Source organism: Artemia sp. Qi Xiang Cuo, chromosome 5, assembly GCF_049724085.1.
Source record: "Artemia sp. Qi Xiang Cuo chromosome 5, ASM4972408v1, whole genome shotgun sequence".
Classification (NCBI taxonomy): Eukaryota; Metazoa; Arthropoda; class Branchiopoda; order Anostraca; family Artemiidae; genus Artemia; species Artemia sp. Qi Xiang Cuo.
In genome coordinates, this window is record NC_142798.1 from 48890106 (window position 1) to 48908875 (window position 18770).

Below are 18770 nucleotides of genomic sequence, written 5' to 3' on the forward strand. Positions count from 1 at the left end.
AGGGCGAGGTATTGACTAGGGCGTGAACCCCATCATATACGTAATATTTTCTGTTCGCTTTAAGTTTTGATGTTGCTCCTTACTTTCAGTAGAAAAACTAGTTTTTTCTTTTTTTATTTAATTTCTGATTTTTTTTTTAATAATGCTGGGAAAAAGGCACCCCCTTCATAGCAATGTCCCTTCCCCCATGAAAACTTCCTTCATGGAAAAATCCTCCCATATAACCCCCGACCCACCCACCCTTCCACCTACCAGAAAAAATCCCCCCTGAAAACGTCTATATACTTACCAATAACCAATAAGGTGGGCGTGAGAGCGGGGTTAGTTGCCCTCAAATCACTTTCGACTAGAAAAAAGGGCACTAGCCCTTTGAATTTCCAATCGAATGAGCCCTTTTTCAAGTTTCTACGACAAAGATTTCAATAAAAACCTTATATGCCCCCCAGGGCATAACTTATAACCCTTGCCCTGAAGAACTGTGGGGGGAGTGTCCTGCTCAAAGCTATAATTTCCTGAACTTTGAACGTCGTGGGACAAATTAGCTATCTCAAAATTTTTATTGGATGTGTTTTAGGAAATGTTGGGCGTGGAAGGGGTGTTAGTTGCCTTCCAACCACTTTCGACAATTAAAAAGGGCACTAGCCATTTCCATTTCCAATCGAATGAGCCCTTTTTGTAGTTTCTACGACAACGCGTGCTATAAAAACCTTATATGCCCCCAGGGTATAACTTACAACCCTTGCTCCGAGGGTTATGGGGGAGTGTCCTCCTCAAAAACATATTCTCTATCTGGAAATCAACTACGCTGAACAAAATGGCTGTCTCAAAATTTTGATTGATGTGTTGGGGGGAATGATAGGCGTGGGGGGGGGGGGGTTGCCCCCCAATCATTTTCGACTATTAAAAAGGGCACTAGCCCTTTGAATTTCCAATCGAATGAGCCTTTTTTAAAGTTTCTATGACAACGATTTCTATAAAAACCTTATATGCCCCCAGGGCATAACTTACAACCTTTGCCCCGAGGGTTATGGGGGGGTGTCCCCCTCAAACACATATTTTCTATCTGGAAATCAACTATACTGAATAAAATGGCTACCTCAAAATTTTTATTGGATGTGTTTGGGGGAATGATTGGCGTGAGGGGGGGGGCTAGTTGCCCCCCAATCAGTTTCGACTATTAAAAAGGGCACTATCCCTTTGAATTTCCAATCGAATGAGCCTTTTTTTTAAGTTTCTACGACAACGCCTTCTATAAAAACCTTATTTACCCCCAGGGACTTACAACCCTTGCCCTGAAGGCTGTGGGGGAGTGTCCTTTTCAAAAACATAATTTCTATCTGGAAATCAACTGCGCTGAACAAAATAGCTATCTCAAAATTTTGATTGGTTGTGTTCTGGGAAACGGTAGGCTTGTAAGGGGGCAAAAACGCTTTACATACGCTTTCGATTATGAAAAAGTGCACACGCCACTCCGATTTTCGATAGAATAAGCCCTTTTCCAAGTTCTTAGAACAAGTTTTTTAATTTTAAATGCCCTGCTCTAAAGAGAAAAACAAAATAATGATACATTTTGCCAACTTCGTTGTTATATGCCCTGAGGGCATAACTTAAAACCCTTGCCCCCAAGGGTTGTGGGGTACTTTCCTCCTCAAAAACATATTATCTATCTGGAAATCGACTACGCTGAGAAAAAAGGCTATCTAAAAATTTTGATTGAGTGTATTTGGGGCAATGATGGGCGTGGGGGGGGGGGCTAGTTACCCGACCAACAAAGTCTAATTTTAAGAATGGCACTAGCCACTCCAATTTCCAATCGAATGAGCCATTTTCGAAGTTTCTACAACTCCTTCGATACGAAGTGCCCGGGTATGGGAAAAAAAAAATACATTGTGCCCACATCGTTCTTTACTTAGGCAGCGCTATCACGCTGCCTATGAAAACAGCTATCTAATGCTTCTATAGTGCAACAGTTGAAGCAGCAGCTTGCGTAAGGCAGTGGGGCCTTTGAGTCCATGCCTCCCATGATAATGTTAATATTTATACGATATACTTCACCAATTTTATATTCTGTGTTATTCACGTATCTTTAAAATCTTTCAAATTTGATCAAACCCCCCCCCCCCAAAAAAAAAAAACATTATACGTAAGTGACTGCGTTGCCGGTAAATATGCAAACATTTGAAAATACAGATCAGATCGAAAATACATATGAATATTTAAATAGACCGATTTTCACAAAGCAGGAAAATTATTTCACCTACGGTTGAAAAAAATATAAAGACTACAAAAGTTCTAGGGTGATATAAATCGAATAAGACACAAGCCGAAGCTTCCAGTCACTTACGAACTAGGCCATTTGCTATCAAGTTCATTCCATATGGTTCGTGTCATCATCCATCCTAAACCAGGGAAAAAATCACTTCTATAGAGTGCATCTGGGTTCCTTTCATCAATCAATCCAGGCTTGCCGTTGTCATTCCATGCAGAAACACACCACAGTGTAGGGTCTTTGGCCAATATTTGATAAGTAGATGAAAAATAACTAAAGAAATCTCGAGATACTTCAAGGTCGTCTAAAACATAGAAATATGCTGTTTATGATACATCGAATTATGAAAAATAATTTTCAATTCTACTAATTAACAATGAAGATAGGAATGTTACGTTTTCCAATAGCCATCATTATTAAATGCATATTCTAGAAAAACGATTATTAAAGAAGAATAGCATGTTACAATATAAAAATATAGGATGTCTACGCCAAGATGACCTAGTTTGAGTTGCACAGCCACTACGCGGCTTCCAGGTAAGGTAAACGAATCAAATCATTACCCTTGCACGTAACCATCAAGATACGACGGTTATAACAGAGTGGAGATAGTTATTGTGTTTTGGCATTTGTTTGTCCTCATCAAACGGGTTCTTAAAAAATAACTAATTACGAAAGCGACACGGTGAAACCTATTTCTAGACGTACTTTTATCAAAATATAACAAAAAAAAAACAACGAGATATCTTGATCTTCCACTGAGTGCTGAAGACGGAAAGACAGGAGTAAAGACTCATTCTTTGAAACTTTCCTAACTCTGCAATTTAAAACAATAAAATCACTTAAAGAAACTTGTAATGGTGAAACAGCTCTTCTTTCGTTGTTTAATAGACATCAAGGGTCATCAACACTACAGGCAAATAATGGATTGTAATTCACAAATGGGGAACGAAAGAGAAACCATTTTTTTTTTTCTTGCTTTAGAAATTGTAATTTCCAACTACCCGTAATGACAGCTCGTCTGCTGAGAGCGGTTCTACCGAATAGAACAGTTTTGTCGAAACTGAGTTACAAACGCTATCTTGGGTAAAAAAAAATTCTCTTTCGAATGGTCTAATTGACATTGCAGTAAGGCGCCCCTATCTACCTATATTTTGCAATTCTACTTTGCCGAATCGCATATTCTTTAAAGCGGTTTTGCCGAATCACATACGCTTTGTCCGTTTTGCCGGAAGTTACTGATTTGCTGAACGCAGCCTTGGAGAAGAAAAAGCGGATCTTTCTTATCTTGGTGATCAAGATATTAGTCATGAGGCCCCAGAGATTGACAATTCCACAGAAGGAAATGAGTGTACAGAAATACAAAATAATGCATCCGAAAAAGGCAGAAACCAAGGCAGAATAATAAGGAAAAGTTGGTGAAAAATCGGATAAACAGTGCAGTAAACTCTGGGAATTTTTATGTGAACCCTGTTACCAAAAAAAGGAACATGGAAAGAAGAAGGAAGTGAAACCCTTTAATTGCCCTCATTCGTGTCCTTTCAGATGTATTGAGCATCTCTCAGAGACTGAGCGTCAAACTGCGTTTAAGAGCTTTCGGACATTGTCAAAAGATTGCAAAGGATGCACTATTCGAAAACAGCAAAAGCTTTACCTAAAAAAGGAACAAATAAAGAGAGGCTCGGCGGAAGCATATATTCGACTATTACCTGTCAGTTCATAATAAAACTGCGGAGGTCTGCAAAGTATTTTTTTGCTACCCTAGACATCAATTATAAGCGGATACATTATGGCCATAAGGTTTCAAGTGGCGGAGTACCTCCTGTTAGTGTTCCAAAGAATCCTATGAATAAAAGTATCTCCAAAACGAACAAAAAGTTTCTTAACTCTTCACTCAATATAAGAAAATGCATTCATTTTATGAAATTAAGTGTGTGGAAGTGGAAGTTGGCAAGCTCTCATGGAAAACATATACAGAAAAATTTTCAATTGTAAATTTAATCTTGCATTTCATGTCCCTAAAACTGACAGATGTGATGTTTGTGAAGAAAAAGAGGTGGCTGCAAAAATGGCACTGGATTATCTGAGGAGGTCAAAAGCTCTCTTGCAAAACATTTGAAAAGAAAACTAGAAAGCAAAGAAGAAAGAGATAAAGACAGGGCTTCGGATGATCCCATATTGTGTTTTGATCTAGAAAACGTTTTTTTTTGCCAAAAAGGGATTTCTCCTCCTTTTTTTACTAGAGGATGATCACTTGCTTTAACTTAACTGCTATTCTTACCTTTCGCAGACAGACAGGAGAGCTAATCAAAAAAAGTTTACTGTCGTTTGTGGTCAGAATGTCTTGCTGGTAGAAGTGGAAATGATATTTCCAGTGGTCTTTGTGCTATCCTTGATAAGGATTTTACTAGCTATCGTTCCATACGAAAGTTGGTTACATGGTCAGATTTATGTGTGCCTCAAAATTGCAATCAAACAATGAGCTACACGATGCAAGACATCCGGAGGAAGCATTCGCACGTCCAGAGTATAACAATGAAGTATTCTGAGCCTGGTCACAATCCAAAATTCAGTCACAATCCACTGAGAGGTATTCGAAGCACAAGGGAGTCTATTCGCTACTAGACTAGACAAAAAAGCTTTTGATTTTTTAGCCCCATGATCCGTTTGTTATTATTCAAATGACCAAGCAGAAGTTTTTTTATTACGCCAAAACGTCAAAGTTCTATAAGTATAACAGTGCCATTTTCAGACGTGAAGTTACTACAGATTAAGCAAAGACTAAGCAAAAGGGTTTTCTATAAAACTTCGTTTACGGAAACTACTCCTTCTGTAGCGCTGAGTGCACCAGAGGCTAGTCCTAAGAGGCCATTGCCCAATGTGTCAGCAGGGAGTGGTGTGGAAAGATTGTTGCCTCCTGTACCTTCTAGCACAGTGGTTCAGTTGTCAATAGCCAAAATAAAAGACGCAGAATCGCTTTACCGTTTCATGCCAAAAGTAGATGTAGTATATGAAAAAATCTTATCAGAACTTGTAACAGAGCTGAGGTACCTGTTACTTCAGCTGAAATAACAGATTGTCCCGAAGCAGCCACTGCCTCCGAAGGTTAAAACTTGAAATTCCAAGAAGCTTCTCGCTAAGTGAGACCTCCCGCTGATCTTTTGCTACATTTTATTGTAAAACTCCAAGTTAATTGTCGAAATTAAATTTGTCTATCAGATGGAATACGTTTTGCCGAAATTCGTATTTCTAATTCACGCTGAGCTAAATCCGTTTTGCCATATCTTACCTATGATCCTGAATTTTCAGGCGGTTTTGCCGAAGCTGATATTCATTCCGTTTTATTTCAACAATATGTAAATAAGCCCAACAATATGTGCAATGTTTCTTCTTGATTTTAAAACAAAAATCAGCGCTCAAGCTAGAGCCGATTCTGAGATACAAAGCCAAAATTTTCAAGCTCGTTTTTCCTTGAATTTGGGAAAAACAGATTTGGCAAAACCGCTTTCAGCAGACGAGCTGTAATCGATGGAACTATTTTTGTTCATCACTTTTCATAAATAGTTTTGACTTTTTCAAATCTAATAAGAATTATTAGCAAGGGTTATCAGACTCATTAGAATCACCTCGTTTTTTTCACTTCTTTACCGTCAGCGATTATACTAAAGCATTTGTGAAACTTTACGGATTTTTCGTTCATAGCCAAGTTTTTTATGTCCCAGAATAGCCTTAAATAAAAATAGGAAAGATGAAACATCACAAAACAAAGACATTGCAAAATCCTACAATAAAGTATACAAAATAAAAGTCATCCAATACTATCAGACATTGGCTTCATAACATTTTGCAACATTTTAATTAGTTGATCGTAAGTTATTTCATTAACTTTACTTTTTCAAATAAGCTGTGACCAAAGGAAGTGTTGAGGTTTTCACATTTTCAATTCATAAGCACAACACCAAATTTCCCAAGAATTTCAACTTAAAAAAAAACCATGTATCTTCAAATTCCTGACTGACTAAAAATTGTCAAAATTTGTTTTCTGAAATATTGAAAAGTTGGATCTCAAAATTTGGGGTAAACAAGTGAAAATGATGATGTACGAAATAATTGTATCCCAAGGCAGAAACTTCATGGTTTTTTTCTCACTCACAGTCCCAAGTAGTAGCGGTCACGACTACTCGCAATCGCAAGTAGTCACAGACGCATGCACATGTAGTTGCAGTATCATTGACAAAAGCTCGTAGTTGTATTCAGAGGCGACCCTATAGCGTTGCCTATAGTAAAGGCCATACGACTCCAATGTTTTATTATTATTTTTTCTTTTTTTTCCAGAGGCACTTCATATGGAAGGGGTCGTGGTACAAATTTCAAAGGAGGCTCATTCGATTGGAAATCGAGAGTTCTAGTGCCCTTTTTAATATTCGAAAGTGATTGGAGGGCAACTCGCCCCCCCCCCCACCCCATCATTCCCCCAAACACATCCAAAAAAAATTTTGGAATAGCCATTTTGTTCAGCGTAGTCGATTTCCACATTGAAAATATAATTTGTTGAGGACACTCCCCCACAACCCTCAGGGCAAGGGTTTTAAGTTATGCCCTGGGGGCATATAAAGTTTTTTATAGAAGGTGTTGTCGTAGAACCTTCAGAACAGGCTCATTCGATTGGAAATTCAAAGGACTACTGTCCTTTTTAATAGACGAAAGTGATTGGAGGGCAACTAGCCCCCCCCCTCCCACACCCATCATTCCCCCCAAAACATCCAATCAAAGTTTTGAGATAGCCATTTTGTTCAGCATTGTTGATTTTCAGATAGAAAATAAATTTTTGAGGAGGAAAATCCCCCACAACCCTCAGGGCCAGGGTTTTAAGTTATGCCCTGGGGGAATATAAGGTTTTTATAGAAAGCGTTGTCTTAGAAACGTCAAAAAAGGCTCATTAGATTGGAAATTCAAAGGGATAGTGCCCTTTTTAAAAGTCTAAAGTGAGTGGAGGGCAACTAGCCCCCCCCCACGCCCATCATTTATCTAGACACATCCAATCAAAATTTATAGATAGCCATTTTGTTCAGCGTAGTTGCTTTCCAGATAGAAAATATGTTTTTGAGGAGGACACTCCCACACAACCCTCAGGGCAAGGGTTTTAAGTTATGCCCTGGGGGCATATAAGGTTTTTATAGAAGGAGTTGTCATACAAACTTAAAAAAAAGGCTCACTCGATAGGAAATTCAAAGGGCTACTGCCCTTTTTAATAGTCGAAAGTTATTGGATGGCAACTAACCCCCCTCTCAGGCCCACCTTTTCCCCAAACACATCCAATCAAAATTCTGAGATAGCCATTTTATTAAACGTAGTTTTAAGTTCTGGCAATTAGGTCTTTGAGGATGACAACTCCCCCACAGCCCTCAGGGCAAGGGTTGTAAGTTTTGCCCTTGGGGCATATAAGGTTTTGTATTGACAACGTCAACTTCAGAAAGGGCTCATTCGATTGGAAATCTAAATGGCTAGTTCCCTTTTTAATAGTCGAAACTGATTCTAAGGCAACTGACACCCCTTTCACGCCAACCATTTCCCCAAACACATCGAATCACAATTTTGATACAGCCATTTTGTTCAACATAGTTGAAAGTTCTGGAAATTATATGTTCGAGCAGAACACCCCCCCCCCCCAAGTCTTCAGGGGCTAGGGTTATAAGTTATGCCCTGGGAGCATAAATGTTTCTTATGGAAGGAATGCTCGTATAAACTTCGGAGAGGGCTCATTTGATTGGAAATTGTAAGTTCTAGTTCACTTTTGAGCGTCAAAAGATATTGAAGGGTAACCAGCTTGCCCCCCCCCCCCAACCCTTTTTTCCAAATGCATCCAATAAAAATTTTAAGATAGCTAATTTGTTAAAAATAGGTCGAAGATCATATAACAAAAATTCCAATGTCAACACAACCCACCAGGGCCCGGGGGCAGAAGTTGTAAGTTATGCCCTGGGGGCTTATATGGGTCTTGTGGAAGGGATGCTCGTATTAACTTCAAAGAGGGATCATTTGATTGGAATTGAAAGTTCTAGTTCATTTTTTAAGAGTAAAAAAAGATTGGAGGGCACCTAGCCCCCCCCCCCTCCACACCCTTTTTTCTTCAAACCCATCTGATAAGAACTTTGAGATAGCTTTTTTTTAAAATAGTTCAAAGACCATATAATGAAAACACAGGGGTCGACACATCCCTCCAGGGCCCGAGGGCAGGTGTTGTAAGTTATGCCCTGGGGCAATATATGGTTCTGATTGAAGGGATACTCGTAAAAAATTCAGAGATGGCTAATTTGATTGTAAATTGAAAGTTCTAGTTCAGTTTTTTAGAGTCAAAAGAGATTGGAGGGCAACTAGCCCCCCCTCACGCCTCTTTTTCCCCAAATGCATCCAATAAAAGTTTGAGATAGCCATTATGTTAAAAAATACTCAAAAGTCAGATAACAAAAACTCAGGTGTCGTCACAGCCCCCCAGGGCCCGGGGGCAGGTGTTGTAAGTTATGCACTGGGGCATATATGGTTCTTATGAAAGAGATGCTTGTATAAACTTCAGAGAGAGCCCATTTGATTTGAAATTGAAAGTTCGAGCTCACTTTTAATAGTAAAAAGAGATCCGAGGGCAACTAGCCCCCCCCCCCCCCGCGAGCCTTCTTTTTCCAAAGCCATCTGATGAAAATTTTGATATAAACATTTTGTTAAAAATAGTTCAAAGGTCGGACGAGAAAAAATCCGGTGTCAATACAACCCCCCAGGGCCCAAGGGAAGGTGTTTTAAGTTATGCCCTAAGGGCATGTATGGTTCTTATGAAAGGGATGCTCATATAAATTTCATAGAGGACTCATTCGATTGGAAATTGAAAGTTCTAGTTCAGTTTTTAAGAGTCAAGAGAGTTAAGGGCAACTAGCCCCAGACCCGTCTCCCTTTTTCCCCTAACCCATCCGCTACAAATTTTGAGATAGCCAGTTTTTGGAAATTGTTCAAAAACTAGATAACAAAAACTCCCCCCAGGGCCCGGGTATAGGCGTTGTAAGTATTGTCCTGGGGTTCATATGGTTCTTATGAAAGGGATGCTCGTATAAACTTCAGAGAGGGCTCATTTTATTGGAAATTGAAAGTTCAAATATCCGAGGGCAACTAACACCCCCTCCCACACACACACCCTTTTTTCCCCAAGCCCATCCAAACTTTTTTTTATAATAGCCATTTCATTAAAAATAGTTCAAAGGTCAGATAAGAAAAATTACTGTGTCGACACTCCCCCCCCCCCCAGGCCCGGAGGCAGGCGTTATGAGTAATGCTCTAGGGGCATATACAGTTCTTATGGAAGGGATGCTCGTATAAACTTCGGAGAGGGCAAATTTGATCGTAAATTGAAAGTTCTTGTTCAATTTTTAAGAGTCAAAAGAGACCGGGGGCAACTAGCCCCCCCCCCCTCCATGCCCTAAATGTATCAGATAAAAATTTTGAGGTAGCCATTTTGTTAAAAAAAAAAAGTTCAAAGGTCAGATAACGAAAACTCCGGGGTCGACATATGCTGTACAAACGTAACATTTGAAATACAATTCGCTTTACACCTAATCAATTATTGGTTAGAATAATTGTACATACTAGTTAATCATAACTTATACCTGGGGGGCATATATAGCTGTTTTGAAAGGAATTCTCGTATAAACTTCAGAGAGGGCTCATTTAATTGGAAATTGGAAGTTCTAGTTCAGTTTTTAAGAGCAAAAGGGATCGAACGGCAACTAGCCCCTCCCTCACGCCATTTTCCCCCCAAATACATCAGATAAAAATTTTGAGGTAGCCATTTTGTAAAAAAAAAAATCAAGCATCAGGTAACAAAACTCCGGGGTCGACACAGGTTGTACAAACGTAATATGTGTAATATAATTCGTTTCATAACTAATTAATCATTTGAAAAAAATTAGTTATGAAATGAAGAGCATTGACCTATGGCAATCTGTTCAGAAAATATTGAAAAAGTAGTCAATGAAAAACATTCACGCCAAACCTTATTTCGTTTCAGACGGATGGATAAACCCATCCGATAAAAATTTGAGGTGACCATTTTGTTAAAAATAGTTCGACCACCAGATATTAAAACTCCAGGATCGACACAACCCCCAGGGCTCAGAGACAGGCGTTGTAAGTTATACCCTGGGGATATATATGGTTCTTATAGAAGGGATACTCGTATAAACTTCAGAGAGGGCTCATTTGATTGAAAATAGAAAGTTCTAGTTCACTTTTAAAGAGTCAAAAGAGACCGAAGTTTAATTAGTCCCCACACGCCCTTTTTCCCCAAACCCATCCGATAAAAATTTTGAGATAGCAATTTTGTTAAAAATAGTTCAAACATCAGATAAAGTATTTTCAAAAGCTTGAAATTTTTTGCAATCAAAAATGAACAAAAATTAATTAAAAAAAAAATTCGAAAAATAAGTTTTTCAAAGAATAGTAAAGGCCTTTTTAAACTTAAGCTCAACAGATACAAATACCTTTTAAAATTCAAACTCAAAACGACCAAAAATTACTATTAAAGAATAAATGAAACCCAAAACGAACAGAAATTAAACAAACAATCATAGCATAAACATACAACAAGTAATAATATAAATGAACAAATAGATCTTAAAGCGAGTAATGCTTAGATTAAATATGAAAATCAAGCTTAAAACGAAAAAAAAATCCTATTGAAGTATATATAAAACCTAAAACGAACAGAAATTAAATAAATTATTAATAAATAAAATAGATAAACAGCAAAGCGCCAACGACGCAGTAGGTTTTAGACTTTTACAGTGAGAGAAAGAGGTCATACCCAAAATCTTGTTTGTAGTGATTTTTGTTCGTTTCAAGCCTGATTTGAATATTCAATTTAAGTTTCACTCGTTTTAAGATTTATTTATTAATTTACATTAATATCAATTGTATGGTTGTTTGCATTGACTGTTTATTTAATTTCTGTTCGTTTTAACTTTGATTTATACTTCAATAGGAAATTTTTTTTTCGTTTTAAGCTTGATTTTCATATTCAATCTAAGCATTACTCGCTTTAAGATCTATTAATTCATCTATATTATTACTTGTTGTATATTTTTGCTATAATTGTTTATTTAATTTCTGTTCGTTTTGGGTTTCATTTATTCTTTAATAGTAATTTCTGGTCGTTTTGAGTTTGAATTTTAAAAGGTCATTTTCCTATTGAGCTGTATCTGCTGAGCTTAAGTTTAAAATGGCCTTTACTTTTCTTTGAAAAACTTATTTTCCCGAAAATTTTTTTTTTTAATTAATCATAAGAAATACCAGTCACAAGTAGTAGTAGCAGTAATAGCAGCAGCAATAGTAGTAGTACTAGTAGTTCCAATTTCTAGTGGTAACCTACTATACACATAGTGTTTTTTGGTTAGTACAACATCCCCTTCAACATGCCCAGAAAGTTTCAACTTAATATTATCAGCCTATCCCAGATATATATCAGATACATAGAAAACACTTTTGCATGCAGACAATGATCCGCGAAGCACACGTACTGATTCCCTGATTCTCTGCCTTCGGCCAGGAGTGATCTGAACGGTTGCAGACATCCAACGCTTCCTGTATTTTCCCCTAGATTTCTCGATGTACCCATTCGGAGCTGGTTTGACTCTGGCTGAGCTTACAGAGTCACACCGATGATTCCCATTCCAAAACAAAAAATAATCATTTGGTTTCACCCAAAAGATTGCTGATACACCCTTTTGATAAAGATTGCTGATGCATACATAGTATGTTTTCATTTAGTTCAACATTCTCCTCGACATTTTCTGAAAATTTCGCATTAATACCCTAAGCCTTTTTGGAGACCCAGGATGTCATCCCCGGAGGCATAGTTATTTGACCTTCAGACTATTAAAAAAAAAATTATTTTCTCAAAATTTGGTCAGATTCCTTTGGGGGGAGGGGGAGGGGCAGCTAAAAATGCGCAACACTTTGACCCTTAACGGAACAAAAAATTTCAATTTCCAATCAAATGAGCCCCCCCCCCCTTCCGAAGTTCCTAAGACCACCCCTTTTATGTGAAGTGGCCCAGGGGAAAAAATACATTGAATGCTTATGGCTCTTTACTACATGCAATGCTAGAGCCTCTGTTTTTATTTTCAATTTTCAAACCCTTTTTTTGTTTTTGTTGTTTTTTTTATTTTTTTTGCTTTATTTTCTCTCTAAAATTCTGTAAACTTTACACTCAAAAAAAAAGCGGCAGAAGTATATGGAGAGGGTATCAATAGACCGAGACACCAATATGACAAGCGATTTGAACGGGGTTTGAGTTAAATTATGCTTAAAACCTAAATACTGAAAAATATTTTCTCGGCTGTTTTTTTTTCTAAGTACACGCTACTTAGAGGTAGCTCTCCATATATTTTTATTTATGTCATTTTACAGCAATTTTAAAGATGAAGTGGCTGTAATACTTTACTCGCTAAAAAAGAAAAACAAAAAGGAAAAAAAAATATTGCGACTTCTGGTTCAAATCAGCTCAAATAGCAAAAAAGAGGGATAATGGGGCACAAACCTTCAACAATTATGACAGCCTTGTATTTTTGTTCATTAAAAATGTAGCTTAAGCCCCATTTGTAGTGACGAGAAATCTTGTAGTATCCTTTAAAATTCTTTTCTGACATTGGAACTTGAACATCACTTAAATCAGGATGCTGCAAAAATAAACTAACAGCTAATCATGAAGCATATACACTTAAAGAGATGGAACATACTAAAAACGAACAAATAAAAAAAGCCCATCTATTGATGGGGAAGTTGATCTAGGCATTGCAAAACGTCTGTTTTCATGTGAAAAACCTCTATGCAATAATAATGTTACGATAAAAAAGCGCAAGAACATAAAACAACCATTTAATGGGATAATTGGTTACAACAGCGTAGTCTTCTTACAAGACAACTGGTATTACATCTTCCTTGGCAAACCAGAGCCTGGCATTTATTCCAACAAAAGTTCAGATCCAGTTTCCGAAGAGCCCCTTCAATTGAACCATAGGTCCAATAAACGATCAGCAAGTACGACAATTAATCGGGTCACTAATTTTCAGTTTATTAATCTGCTCAATTTCATTCAAATATTTGGGTGAGTTTATCATAATTCAATGTTAGATTAAAAACTGGCACAAGAATTCAAACACAATGTGCCCATCCATTCAGTACCCTATTAAGGAGTAAATTTGATAAACTACAATCAAAACATGTAATGTCTATGATTAAGACACATTAAGAGGTATGTTTATCTTTTATCTATTTTTATTCTTCATCTATATTTATTCTTTATCTCGTGTCTTTATTCTTTATATAACAAGATATAAGTGGCATTGAGAAAATATTCTTAACCAGCCCATCCGTTTTCTTATTCCACCTTTTGAATGTTCTAAAACATCTTGAATGTTATATAAAAGCTTTTGAATATTTCTTAACCTTTCACAAATTTTAACACGCAGCGATATTATGACAATCTTACCAAATTATGGCTTAATCTTACCTATATTTTTGATTACCAGTAAAAAACACATAATAATAAAAATAAATCCGTGGTTAACAACGAAATTAAATCAGAAAGGAAATTAAACACAGGAATGGTCATGGTAACTCTCATTAACTCTTTTTTAGACTCTCTTTAGACTAGCCTATCGCGTTCAGTTTTAACTAACATTTGCGAAAGACGGCCATAGTTTTCAATCGCGTCAATTAGGTCTATTACACCTTTAAAGTAGTTTGAGAGATGCTTCAAAATACCCGAGAAACTTCAAGAAAGATATGGCAACTAACATTTAAGAGAGCTTTGAGCCATCTAATAAATATATATGTATGAAAATGATCAAATACAATTCGTAATTTTATATTTTCAAGGCTTATTGCTAGAGAAGAAAATGAAATGTCATATTTCCATAGTTCATTTACGTTTGAAGAATCAAATATTCTTCTTCAACAAACTACTGTCAGTGAAAGTTCAAATGAACAAAAGATGCACAGCATAATTAGCCTATGCTTGACAGCTGTTTTACCTTGATATGTATAATTTCATCTTTATACCGCTGTAAAACTTCGGCAGTTTCAACATGCCCACAATCTTGACTAACAATTATGGGATGCTTTTCCTTGTCTGGACGATACTTCAGCAACAAATCAATAGCTCTTTGAACAGATGGACGGTTGCAGGAAAACAACAGAACAGGCAGTACATCATCCTGTAACGTCCTTTCTCCCTTTTCTAAAAATACATCTTCACCTACCGAGTTATCTGAAATGTAGACAAAATCTGACAGAGTTAAATACAATATTAAGACCAAAATTTCAAACAATTTGTTACAATACGAAAAAATAAATATCAAAATAAAGAAATGAAAATTAAATTTCTAGGAGGCGCAATGCTCATCGTAACGTCAAAAGACGTAATAAACATTAGACACGTATTACAAAAATGAGCTATTTTACAAAAGGTCTTTATTTGACCTAATCGTTTATTTTTAATGGAATGGTATTTTTAGAACAAAAAAATGGTTTATTGACAAGAGTAACATTTTATTTTATACCAGTATTGCCGTGATATCCCCTTTTACAGTCTTTATGAAGCAAATCAGAAAAATACTGGCGCGAGACACACAATCAAACTATTTTATTTGCCTTACATATACAAGCGCAAGGAGATCTGACTTGTAGAGGCAGAGGTATCGGAAGAATTTCCATGAGCTATAGAGCCCTAAGAAGGTACATATTTGGGACAACTTTTCTCGGTGAAGGGGTCCTCCCAGATAACCTTAGTAGGGGTAGGTTTCCTCATTCTCCACCCTTCAAGTGTAAGTCTAAAATTTACCTAATATTATGGTACCAATTGCGGTGTGACTACAGAGACTTCGTTGCTTTTCTTTAATTAGCCCCTAGACTAGCCATGTTAATGACATGAGCTCACGGCAAATAGTATCAATCAAGGGCCTTGGATGAACACCATGTAGATGCAAATGCTTATATTAGTTGCTTATACACTCATCTGCATATATTAGATGGTATATTATATAATATATTAGTTTAGATTTAACTTTGCAGTCGTGAAGTTCAGAGACCGCTCAAAGAGTATAGGAAACTGATATAAGTGCAAACTGAAGCTGGTCTCGGAAACTGGAGCTGACCAAACTAAAGCTGGAATAAAGGAAAACATCAACAGCATTTAGTCTTCATTCAGTCGTTGGACAGTTAACATCTTAAATAAAAAGCACATCTCACGGATAACCTGTTTACCTGTGATAAACCTGGACAAGGAGCCTATTGTTTTTTGCATGGACTGAAAGAAGTATGTTAAGCTAATATCTGATTACACAAGTAATGAATGACCTGGAAAAAACTTTAACTGTATTTTGAAGATTGTGGTTGTGCAATCATTCTGTTAATATAGTTAATGAAGTGGGCTAGTAGTGGCCAGTGAAATGAATGAATAAATAATAACAAAATGTCACAGTAAATATAAAAATATAAAGAACTTTTGAACCGTGTGGCATATATTGATTGAAGATTGCCTTTTTTTGGAAATTTATTTTGCCGTAATCGTCCATTAGAATGGGGAGAAAGAGAAATGATCATAAAGTAAAAACTGATGGTGGTAATGAGAGTGGTGATAAATCAAATGAAAGTCTAACATCAACCCCAAAAACTCTAAGAGAGAAGAAAAAGCCCTCGCCATAAGATTCTATTCAGGATTTGAGTGGCGAATGCTTACGACAGGAATGTGAGAAAACAAATGCAGAAAATATCGTAAGAATTTTGGAGCTGTAGGAAACCTTACAATCAGACGTAAAAGAAATTAGAGAGTCCCTTCATAGTATGAAGACTGATGTGCAAAATATACAAAAAACTGTTCGTGAATTGGGAGAAAGATGCACGCGTGTGGAAGGTGATGCAAGAGAAACAAATAATCGGGTAGACAATTTGAAGTCTAAGATGTAAAATCAGGATAAACTCGTAAACGATTTATTTGCCCACGTTACATCATTAAAAAATCAGTCTCTTATGTTCCAGCATACGGAAAGAAAAAAAAAACAACATATTGTTCTGGAATGTGAGGACTGATTCATTGTTAGATGCGAAAAATACCATTAAAAGAGTGCTGAATGAGGGATGGAAATGGAAGTGAAGGATATTCCACCATTTTCAGTGATACAAGAAGCGAGTAGCTTTATAAAAATCAAAGTTAGTGATTAAAAGGACCGATGCGGGATATTGAAAAATGCAAACAAATTAAGAGGAAAGGACTTGCAGTTTGGAAAACCAGTTTTATTAGTGATGATGTTAGTAGAAAGGTGCGCCAAATTAGAAAGAAATTGGTGGTGAAAAGAAAATATTTGATGGAGAGAGGTGTTGAGTGCTGGATACCACCCGTGGTACCGCCGATTCTTTCTATTAAATCTGCAGGTAACGTTGAAAAGGTTGAATGGTTCAAAGCGTTAAAAATGTAAACAGTGGTTTTGAGCTAGTTATTTATAGTGTTTGGAAATTATTTTTTTTAGAGTATATATGAAAAGTTATTAATTATGAAGGTTATTAAATTTTGGTTTGCTTATAAATGAAGTTGTGAGCCATATTAAGCCCACTGAATTTTTATTTTGGGAGTTGATATGCGTATACATATCGACCGGTTTGTTTATTTGTTTTGTTTAATTTTTGTTACTTATGTCCGCTTTGACAGAATATATTTTGTTATTTTTTTTGTATTTATCTAGGTCTAGATATATGTTTAGTAGATAATGATTTTTTTCGCCACCGCCACCCTCTACCGTCACATACATTAACTTTTATTGATGATGGTTAGAGATATCGTTTTACCTCCTGGGAACAGCAATGTCCTGCAGCTTGAAAGTCGAAGGGTTGATTTTTCCAGCTAGTTTAATGTAAGGATAAATATAAATTTAGATATTAATGCTACTGAGATTTTCACAAATGAACCATCAAGGTATATTTTTAAAAAAGAGGCGCTACCATTGCATTGTGATAGGGGCCATTTTGGCCTTAACATTTTTCATTCGAATTGTCAGGGATTGAATTCTGCGCATAATTTTTTATCGGAATTAATAAATACTAATGTCTTTCAGGAAATCGCTTTAACTGAAACGTGGTTAAATGATAATAACTCGCAATTACTACATGTCCCTGGTTATAATTTATATGTAAGGAATCGAGAGTATTACCGACGTGGAGGCCTAGCAGCTTATATTCAGGCTGATTAAAAGGTTTCAATAAGAGAAGATCTTACAATATATAGAGAGAAAGTTTGCGAGTGTTTTGTTCTACATATTACTAGAGAGAATTTGAACTTTTGTATTGTTGTAGTATATAGACCTCCACAGAACCTGCTTCAAGACTTTATGGACCTATTTGAAGAACAATGAAACTTCCGATTAACTCTATGCCATGTTTTATTATGGAGGATTTTAATATTGACCTTATAGATCAGTCATCTGCTAGCGCTGAATTTATTAATAGAAGTTTATCTAACCGGTTTCATCCTTGTATAAATATCCCTACAAGAATTACGGGAACATCAGCTAAGCTTCTGGATAACATCCTTTCTAATGTACCCATGAGTCTTCCCAGGGTCCTTATCAACGATGTATCTGACCACTTTGGAGTTTCAGCCAGCTTTAGAACTATCACGAAGGTGGTTAAAGGCAAAAAATCAAGGATTCCAGTGATCAGTAAAAATGCGATGGTAAAACTTAAAAATGATATAGAAAAGGTGGATTGGTACGATGTTTTAGGCAAAGTTCAGGACGCTAATTAAAAGTTTGTATTATTTTATGAAAAGTTGCAGAGTTTGATAAGTCAAGCAGTCATATTGAAACCGTTTAATAGAAAGCACTCAAGTAAAAAACCTTGGATTAGTCCTGTGATCTTGAAGCAAATAAATGTAAGAGATAAATTGTTTAGAGCTCAAATAATTAATCCGACACAAGAAAATAAGCAATTATTTAAAATTTATCGAAATAGGTTGAATACAATTTTAAGAAATGAAAAAAAGAAATATTTTGAGAAAAAGTTTAAGGAGGTCGAAGGATGACCTAAGAAAACCTTGGGACTAATAAAAGAAGTGATTGGATTAAAAATAAATAGTGTACCTGATTAATTAGTTAGTGTAATGGGAAAGACTTTGAATTCTGAAAAGGACATATGCAATGAATTTCAGAGTTATTTTTCGAATATTGGTCTGAATCTAGCTATGTCAGTTGTACCTGATAGTGGTGATCCAACGTTCGGGTCTTACTGAGGGACCCGATTGATGTATCTCTTCACCTTAGACTTCTAACAGTTGATGAAATTAAAAACATTATTTATGGGTTGCGTAGTAATTCATCTGGTAGCGATCATACTACTCTAAAAACACTTAAATGTATTTTTCTTGTTATAACTGAAGTTTTATGTGGGTTAATTAATGAGTGTTTTCGTC

At 36.4% G+C, this 18770-nt stretch overlaps 1 protein-coding gene across 6 annotated transcripts in view; it reads right to left on the minus strand.

Annotated features, from left to right (window-relative positions):
- Mgat1 (alpha-1,3-mannosyl-glycoprotein 2-beta-N-acetylglucosaminyltransferase) overlaps positions 1–18770 on the minus strand; it is an 85109-nt gene that overhangs the window by 42577 nt on the left and 23762 nt on the right. For 4 of the 6 annotated variants that reach the window (XM_089089665.1, XM_089089667.1, XM_089089664.1 and 1 more), the window contains exons 4-6: positions 14344–14597; positions 12849–12987; positions 2345–2573 (exon numbers count right to left, since the gene is read on the minus strand). In XM_089089665.1, coding sequence (XP_088945791.1) covers positions 2345–2573; positions 12849–12987; positions 14344–14597 — 622 coding nt within the window. The remainder of the gene's footprint in view (positions 1–2344; positions 2574–12848; positions 12988–14343; positions 14598–18770) is intronic. The other 2 variants (XM_089089669.1, XM_089089668.1) reach the window with 1 other exon arrangement.